This window comes from Cibotium barometz, chromosome 4 (assembly GCF_041138505.1).
Source record: "Cibotium barometz isolate CiBa-2024 chromosome 4, ASM4113850v1, whole genome shotgun sequence".
In the NCBI taxonomy this organism is placed as follows: domain Eukaryota; kingdom Viridiplantae; phylum Streptophyta; class Polypodiopsida; order Cyatheales; family Cibotiaceae; genus Cibotium; species Cibotium barometz.
The window spans coordinates 29,649,030-29,658,770 of record NC_141049.1 but is presented as its reverse complement, the minus strand read 5'-3'; the positions used below and the strand labels follow the sequence as shown (position 1 = coordinate 29,658,770).

At 42.3% G+C, this 9,741-nt stretch overlaps 1 protein-coding gene across 1 annotated transcript; it reads left to right on the top strand.

Annotated features, from left to right (window-relative positions):
* The first annotated feature begins 4,678 nt into the window (after positions 1-4,678).
* LOC147639142 (GRAS family protein RAM1-like) lies at positions 4,679-8,954 on the top strand. The gene is made up of 2 exons (XM_086782859.1): positions 4,679-6,218; positions 7,648-8,954. The coding sequence occupies exons 1-2, from the start codon at positions 5,058-5,060 to the stop codon at positions 8,767-8,769; spliced, it is 2,283 nt and encodes a 760-aa protein (XP_086638985.1). The 5' UTR covers positions 4,679-5,057; the 3' UTR covers positions 8,770-8,954.
* Positions 8,955-9,741: the final 787 nt, after the last annotated feature.

Genomic DNA, 9,741 nt, shown 5'->3' with positions numbered 1-9,741 from the left:
GGTAGCTGCTCTATGTCGAAGGTCCATTTCTTTGGAATCTTCAGATCTTACCACCTTGTGACCACGGGCATAATACTCCTAGATCTTTCGTCTAGCTTCATGAACACTGTCATGCTTTGATCTGCATCTTGACGGGTGTTCATGTATCCAATCTTCTTTTTCTCCTTCTCTGCTATATGCTTTAACAGAGGCATTCCAGTATTTACATATCTGTTACACATTCTCCACTACACAGACACAATTTCTATGAAATTCATGAAGTCTTCTGTGTCAAGGGTCACCATGGTTGCAAGGGCTTTAAGATAGTAGGTATCTATGAGGGATAGAAAATAGTCTGGACAGACTGTAGAGAATGAGGGTCCTTCAGAGAGGGGAGTGTCCCAATTAGCAATTATAGACTTCTGCATGTCTTTGACTCTTGTGTCCATAAGAGAAACTAGAAGCCTAAAAGGCATTCCCTTTCCATATAGTGGAATGGTGGTTTTGTAAGGCCCCCATTGTGAGCAAAATAGAATTCAGTAAATATGGGTCCCAAATTTTAAATCACATTAATTAATTTTAGTTGAGGTAAAAGGGACATTAGGCTTAGGTTCATTAACGTGAGGGTTTCAAACCTTAGGGTGAGGGTTCTAGATTGTTCTCACTGCCTCAATCTGGTCGCCTCAGAGGTCTATAAAAAGGATAATGTCATTCAATTTGATGAGGCTTTTTGCCTCACTAGTGGAGAGAAACAATTCACAAACATTGTGAGCAGAGACGAGAATGCGAGAACGTTAAGGTTAGCCTTTAGCTAATGTAGTGATTAATTAATTACTATGTGTGTGTAGTGACATATAGAGTTATGACTCCTTTGATTTTGAGAGGAGAGAGATTGTTCACATTTTGAGGCTGTCTAGGAGATTTCAAAAAGGTGACGGCGGCAACTCGGCCATGCGCATGAGCCGCTAGAAGTTATTGCTATCGAATGCATGCAGCCACGTGGAGCTAACGGAGAGCGTACACGTGGACGTAGATCTGGCGCATACTCAGTTGACACGGCAAAACGCGGTAAAGCCCGTGACCAGTCTATACTGTAGCGCGCGCGGGCGGCGGCTCTAATGATTTGCTGGATTCTGGGCTCTTCTGGCCGCCCGGGAGACGGTCTCTCCAAGGAGCCAATTTTCGGGATAGATTTTAAAATATTATCTTTACTCTCCATTTTCCCTTGCAGGCTCGTTTTTCTTTTCTTTTTTGGGCCAGCCGGCCTTAACCCAGCCGTCAAGACCTTTGTCTCTTCTAAAACTCTTTAAACCTCAAAATTTGGTTGGTTGCCCTTGTGCCCCTGGTGCTCTTGACTCGAAAGATTAATAATTTCTTGGTCATTAATCTTCTAATTTGTTTTGCCTTATTTAATTTAATTACTCTTGACAGCCCGCATAATTTGTTCTGGATTTGATATAAGCTTCAATTTTACAAGAATCGAAGTTGCTGTCATCAAGCAGGCTGCAGGATGTATACCCTCAACATTCTTGTAGTCTTCCTAAATATTCCACATTTTAGAAGTATCTGTTGATCTCCCCCTTCATCCTTGCACTTTAATCATTCCGTTATCTTATATTGGCATATACCATTCTCCTTGACTCGATATTGAAAAAATAAATAAAAATAAAATTACATAATGGGTTAACATATTATTCATTATCTTATATCTCCCAACCGTTTTGATAATGATATATTTACTTTGTCATCGAAGTAGTGATCCGCACGCCATATTTATGCTCAACTGTCTAGGCTAGCACTCCTCACGCATAGTTTTCTCATTACATTCCAACCCTTCTTAGTTAAAGTTGTGATAAAATAGCACACCGCGTACTCGTAGGTTTCTATCACAGAAACATCTGCGTGTCCGCCCAGGAACTGTCTTTCATTTATACGTCTATATTTTACCCTCAATATTCCAATGTGGGATTTAATGTCAAGACCCTAGCCTTTCTTGCGAAAGCACTACACATAATTCCCACACCCCCCCCCCCTCTTTAGAATATTGGGATGGGAGTGCCCAGCTCTGAGATTTAATGTCAAGACCCTAGCCTTTCTTGCGAGAGCACTACACATGATTCCCACACCCCCCCCTTCTTTAGAAGATTGGGACGAGAGTGCCCAGCTCTGATACCATGTGAAAACATAGCACATCATGCAGATACACAGTACCCTGTAGGTTTCCGTAACATAAACACCCGCTTCCCGCCCTAAAGAGCTCCTCTAGATATTATTATGAGGGGAACGCCTTTCATTTATACGGCTATATTTTACCCTCAATACCGTAATGTGGGATTTAATGTTAAGATCCCCGCCTTTCTTGTGAGTGCACTACACGCAATTCTAACACTCCCCCTTCTTTAGAAGCCTTCTTTACAAGGTTGAGACGGGAGTGACCAGCTCTAATACCATGCGAAAACATAGCACATCACGCACATATACAATGCCCCATAGGTTTCCATCACAGAAACATCTGCGTAGCCGCCCCAAAGAACTCCTCGGGATATTATTATGGGGGAAACCGTCTTTCATTTATACGGCTATATTTTACCCTCAATATTTATACGGCTATATTTTACCCTCAATATCACAATGTGTGATTTAATGTCAACACCCTCGTCTTTCTTTGTGAGAGAACTACATGCAATTCTAACACTCCCCCTTCTTTAGAAGATTGAGACAAGAGTGCCGAGCTCTGATACCATGCAAAAACATAGCACATGGCACACATATATAGGGCCGCATAGGTTTCCATCACAGAAACAGCCGCCTAGAGGCCCCAAAAGAGCTCCTCAAGATATTATTATGAGAGGACCGTCTTTATACGGCTATATTTTACCCTCAATATCACAATGTGGGGTTTAATGTCAAACCCTTCGCCTTTCTTTTGCGAGAGCACTACACACAATTCCAACAAAAGTATAGTCCAACCTAAGTAGCCTTCCTTTATCTTCTTTTTGTAGCCGCTCTAATAAATTGCTAATTTCCTATATGTCCTCTCATGGTTGTTATAAAACTCATGCACTCATTTTGTTTTCTAACTCTCAAATATAGCATACACACATGTCACGGTCGGTGGCCTCTGTCCAGCCAAAAAGTAATTAGCCAGACGGACAGGTATCTCGCACATGTCTTCGATCGGTGACCTCTGTCCAACCAAAAAGGGCACGATCAGATCGCGCCATTCGAAGTATCTCACACATGTCACCAACCGACCATCTAATTGCTTCCCCATCTTTCACCTATGCAAACTAAGGAATGGAAACAAATACCACAAGTACTTTTAAAACGGAGAATAACCATAGCCTTGAAACGCAACCTCGACACGCAGCTGGGAAATGAAGAAACGTATAGAGAGCTCGGAAACACAACATAAAACGCGACCCTTCATCAGAAGCCCAAACGAAGAAGCACCGGAAGAGAAAAAATGCAGCCTGCAATTCTCGTGCGATGATTGGCTGCTGGAGTCCGTTTAGCGTTGGCCTCAACATATATAGGCCAAGCGAATCAGGTAGGCAGCCAAGTGTCCAAGTATTAAAATATGATAAAGAACCTATTTTTATTATTTTTAACATGGCCGGTCGGACGTTTAAAGGTCTCATGTGCAGACCATAAGAGAGTACTCCTTGTAGGTGATGAAAAGTAGTAGACTTCTTTTTTTGGGGGGGGGATCAATAATAATTATATATATTAAGTGAGAAACTATTCAGAACTACATATTTACGGATCCTTCTTAACTTCATTTAGAATTTACACAGAAATTCCCATCTCTCTTCCTCAATCAAAAAGCAGGACTGCTCCCAAGATATCTAGTATCCTAGCCTCCATCATAGCTTCTGTAGTGCATCCACGAGGGGATTGTTTTTCGTGCATCCGCGAGGGGATTGTTTTTCCCACATTCCCCCTTTCTTAGACCAAATCTTAACAGGGGGTCTAGTTTCCACAGGGTTTTTAATATCATCAGAGCTTGCAATTTGTTTATGAAGGCTGTATGTACTGGCTTGCAAGAATCGGACTTGATGCATAAGTGCGTGTATATGTGCTGTTCTATGTGCAATGTGAACAAGATAAAATGCACTAAGCTAGATTTGCAAAGGAATATCATCTGAATCCTGGCCAGAGTTTGGTGAGCTTCAAACATACAAGAATTAATTCCTAATACTGATTTGTATGTTGGATTTGTATGTTGGAGGTGAGATGGTAGGAAGAAAAGACCCCCAAATTTGGACCAAAAACTTTAAGGTGGTACAGTAAAAAAAAGTAGTAGACTTCTAATATGGTATGCATGTATTTTGTGAATTAGGGTGTATGTATGTAAACACGTATTGGAAGTAGGGCTGGAGTTGCAGGATCAAAGAGGACAAAGCGAATACAGCCATGGATAGAGTAGACCCCCCCACCCCACCCCACCAAACACACAAAGAGCTTTAAAAATCCCGTCATCAACAAAGCTAGACAGCCAGCGCCACAATTGAAATGCAGCCCCAATATACTCCGGTGAAGAGCTGCACCTTGTGAATGACACCCGGGAGGTTGGCCATACTGTATTGTTTTGGCAAAGACTGCAAGATGAGAAAACTGATCTACTGTTGAATAGACACCTGTCTGTTGCGACCCAGCCACCACCTATCATCTGCTTTCTTCTTACCATCATGGAGAGTAGTGAGCTATGACTGCCAAACCATGCAGCGCCCATTCATCAACATAGTCCTCTGATCATTTGGTATCAAACCAGAAGCTCTTTAGCAAGTTAACGATTTCCCATTAGATGCTTACAGCATAGTTAGTCTCTGTGATGATTATCAATTGCCTAACTTTAAAAACTGGATAGAATTCAGCTCTCTCTGGTTCTCTGTTGCAATTACAGTTGCCGTGCCAGTGAAGCTCCATGCTAGCATACTAATCTCTATCATGTTCTAATAATGTGTCTTTGTACCTGAGATTTCCATGCTACTCTAGCATAAATCAGCTCTTAAATCTCAGATTTGGACAGGCACCTCCAGAGAAGCAGCTGCTAAACCCGTAATCTCAACTTCAAGATGCAAGACTCGCTGTGTGGGAGCATGGGCCCTATCCCAGAAGCACCAAGGCCTTTCCACAGTTCTTGTTCTAAAGATTACATGATGTCAAACCAGCCAGGGTCTCCCATGCACCAATCTTCTGCAACTTCTTCTATAACAGGTGACCATGGCCATTATCACGCTGATCTCACAAACTACTCATCATCTAGCTCTAAAAATGCCATGGTAGCAGTGTCTCCAGAAAGCTCGAACCTCTCCTGTTGGGTTGACATGATAGATGAGCTCATAGAACCAACCCTTAATGACACACCCATGCTCTTCTCACCCTCCGATGACTCCACTTCACATAGTTTAACCCCTTCCTACTCATCATTTAGTGATAATTTTACTGAAAGGCAGAAAATGACATCAGATCTTCCTTCTACATCGCATCCCTTTGATGACAGCGCGGAATTGGCAGACGATCATCATCATCATCAGCATCACATAAAAAAAGATCATCCTTCTTCTCACCTGTTTTCTCAGAGAGACTCAAACTACAGGCTCCCACCCCATCAACATCATTATCATCATCAGCAACAACAAACAAGGTCTCAATTCTCTCAATTCTTCTCAGAGCAAGCACATCAATTGCAGCAGAGCACAAATATGAGAGCCCCATCAAGCCCAAAATCACCTTTCATTCAACCTCCAAGTGCCCTTCATAAAGTGCTAAGTGCACCTCAGCTGAGCAGGCTAGAGCCTGCAAGGTCTCCTAGAAGAAACTCTCTTGCTCCACTCTCTCTACCACCAATCATCAATAGTTCATACAGTAGCCCACAATCTATACTTCATAATAGGAGCAACCCTTCAATGAATCAATCAGAGTTGGGTAGGTTCTCTAGAAGAAACTCTATGGATGTTTCTGGAAACAGTTCACCTCACTCCTATGCTAATTCTCCCCCTAGTTTACCCAGTTCTCTGCCTTCCATGGGGTACTTGTCCCAAAGAATGAATCAACAGATCAGGAGCTCTGTCATGCCCATGCAGCCAGTGCAACAGCAAGCTGGACCCTCTTTGCAAAGAAACATCTCAATGCCATCTGCAGCAGCTGCCGCTGTCCAAGCCAATTGTCCGCGTGAAACAATGGCCCCTCTGCAGCAAACACCCAACCTGCCCATGGTGCACTTACTTGAAACGGTATTGGTCTTTGTTCACATCATCAAAAAAATGTTTCTGGTCTAACACACACACACAACACACACAAATTGTGCGTGGTGGTGGTGGGTTTTTTTTTCTTTCACGGTGGGCGGGGGGGAGGGGGGGTGTGTTTTTGTTGGTTGTTTTGGGGGTGTTCACCTTTGAACAAGTAATCCCAACTAAGATCAACACGCTAATTTACTTGAAAAAATTGCATAAATGAATGATCAAGCTCATTGTAATTAAATATTTATAATTTACAGTTAGTATTTACCTTGACAAGGTAGTTGCTGGTTTGGCCGGCTTAGGCACCTAAGGATGCAACTGCATTCAAAAAGAGGGATCTTTAAAGTTTTTAAAAAAATCACAGAAACTGAAATATTGTACTAAGTTGGTGTAGGGGAGGCCATTCCCAGGAGAAAAATAGGGAGCCAGCACCAATTGGGAACCCATTTTAGCTTGGGAATGGCCGACCCATGGCCATTCCTGGCCATCATGGGCAAGGGGGAGTGGGAGGTCTTTGGAGCAGGGTTCGGGAAAAGATAAGTTCGTCGACTTAGCCTAGTACTCGTTCAAATTTGTGCAGAGCTTGCTCAAATTTGTGGGAGAAGGAAAAAAATCTTCTTCGAAATTTTCAAGTTTTAGTTATATTTTACAAAATTTATAGAGAAATGCCTTTTCAAAATGGTCAATTTGCTCTTCAAATTCCAATAAGAAGGTTTTCAATCCGGCTCAATAAAATGTATCTCCCCAACAGTGCTTTGGAGTGCTGATGACAGTGCTTGCATTCCAGTCGCTGAGTTGTCAGCATCTACTTGCATTCCAGCCGCTGAGTTGTAAGCATCTGCTTGCATTCCAGCATCTAAATGCATTGATTATTCTAGATGTTGACGTGGCAGCATCTTGTTGATTCTGAAAATAAATGCTTGCGGAATGGACGGCTCAGGTCTCTCCTCTCACGACCCCCGACCATGATGGTATGAGGAAGAAAGAAGGGTACTTTTATTGGACCAGAATTGGAATGTGTAAACGAGAGAGATCCATATAATTTAAGTTGGTATGGAGAAGAGGGGTCATTTTAATGGAGTCAACTCTTTCATGTGCTATGGACGTTCTGTGAGAAGAGGCGAAACCACAAGATTCAATCTTTCCATGAAGTGATGATGTAGCTTCTCAGCCACCTTCTTATTGGGTTAATTCTACAACAAATCGAAAAATTGGCGATCGATATTAATTAAACCAAAATCTCCTCATTCTATGGGTTAACTGTAAGCCACCTTAATGGGTTAATTCCACAACATTTGGCTATGGATGTTAAACCAAAATCTCTTCATTTTATGGTCAGCTACACGTTAGCATATACATTCATTTGAATAGAAAATGTTTCGCAATGGCATCAAGATTGAAGATAAACTTGCATGATGTGCAGGAGCATCAAGACAGCGGATTGCGTCTGGTTCACCTTCTCTTAGCTTGTGCTGAGGCAGTAGCCAAAGAAAACTACTTTGGTGCAAAGGAGACCTTATTCCAGCTGCAGCAGATTGTTTCCACAAGTGGTGATTCAATGCAAAGGGTGGCAGCCTACTTCACAAATGCTCTTCACTCGAGACTAACAGGAACAGGCAGCAGCTCATACATGGCATTGAGATCTTTTGACCCAGCAGCAGCTGATGAAGTTCTAGCTGCATATCAAATCCTATATCAAGCATGCCCATATGTGAAATTTGCCCATTTCACTTCAAATCAAGCCATCTTTGAGGCCTTTGAAGGGGAGGATAGGGTGCATATAGTGGATTTGGATATCGTACAAGGGTATCAGTGGCCGGCATTTATACAAGCATTGGCGGCGCGGCCAGGAGGTGCACCGTACCTTCGGATTACTGGGGTGGGGATGCCATTGGAGGCTGTGCAGGAGACAGGGAAGAGGTTGGCAGAGCTGGCAGAGTCTTTGCATGTGCCCTTTGAGTTCCATGCAGTGGGGCAGAGGCTAGAAAACCTGAAAGCATATATGTTAAAAAGAAGAATAGGGGAAGCATTGGCAGTTAATTCAGTAAACAGGCTACATAGGCTGCTATCAGAGCCAATGAGCCCACTGTTTGGAGTGCTAAACATGATAAGGGAGCAAGCTCCAAACATATTTACTCTTGTGGAGCAAGAGGCAAGCCATAATGGGCCATTTTTCCTTGGAAGGTTCTTGGAGGCATTGCATTATTACTCTGCAATCTTTGATTCATTGGATGCCACACTGCCGCAGACGAGCCCGGAGAGGACGAAGGTGGAGCAGCTAGTTTTCTCTGATGAGATAACAAACATTGTGGCATGTGAGGGGGCTGAAAGAGTTGAGAGGCATGAGAAGCTTGAGAAGTGGAGAAAGATGATGGAAGGCATTGGTTTCCAGAATGTTCCATTGAGTGCAAATGCAGTAAACCAATCTAAACTGCTTTTGGGTCTTTACCCCTGTGATGGATACACCCTAGTAGAAGATAGAGGAAGCTTGCTACTGGGTTGGCAAGACAGACCCATCATTGGTGCCTCTGCATGGCGTTGTTAGAACACTTAACCTTCATTAAAGTACTTAATCTTCCATCAAAGGACTGGATCTACATGCACTTGGGAGGCTAATCGTGTGGTTACAGCAGCTAAATCACCAGATATTATACTGGCTTGCGAGAGACAACGAAGCACCAAAATTATCTCTGCAAAGGTTTATACATAATCCAAATTTTTTATTTAGCAAACCAGCTTGACCTAATGCTTTTCAAAACAATAGCGTCAGTGGTCACGTATAAATTATGGCCATGCATAATGGTAGATTTATTATATATCAACACCATAGTGTCAGTGGTCACGTATGAAATATGGCCATGCGTAATGGTAGATTTATTATATATCAAACCATTCTTATAAACCCGGGTTTCACATGCATTGCCACAATCATGGATTGATAGCGTATGAACAAATTTTTGGGCGCTCGAGCAATCTATGCTCAAGGTCTTCACAATTTGTTCCTTCGACTAACTACCTTTTAGTTTGCCCACATGTTCAAAGCTTAGTACTTTATACCTTTCTAAAAAAAGTAGAGACCTTACCTTCACTTGTTTCACATGAAGCTCTCGTGCTGAGGGACCCTACTAATTTTAGAGATTTCCTTCAAAAGGACAAAGCCGGATCATCCCCTCTCGGTCATAACCTCTAATCCATAACTTACTTCTAAACTTGAATCCATTAAGTAGGTAGTTTGAACTAAAACCTACATTCTTGTGCATTACTCGTGTGGACAAAGATGCATATAAATCCTAACAAACCCTCATTTTCTGTTTTTAAAGTAGGATATTTTCCTCATTTTTAGGACTATTTTTATCTCTACACCCTAGTCCTACTTGCTCTCTCTAGGCATGGTAACAACTCTAAATTTACAAATTAATTCTAACTCTCTCTTACTCCATGCTCATGTGTACATGTGTACTCCATGGCTATGTGTGTAGAAGCATGTGTTTTCCACCATGTCAGCAAGCCTATGCTA

Bases quoted from the DNA above. Each gene is read 5' to 3' on its own strand.
- LOC147639142 (XM_086782859.1), top strand. From the start codon at position 5,058: ATGCAAGACTCGCTGTGTGGGAGCATGGGCCCTATCCCAGAAGCACCA. The intron at 6,219-7,647 runs GTATTGGTCTTT...CATGATGTGCAG, and splicing joins TGGTGCACTTACTTGAAACG to GAGCATCAAGACAGCGGATT.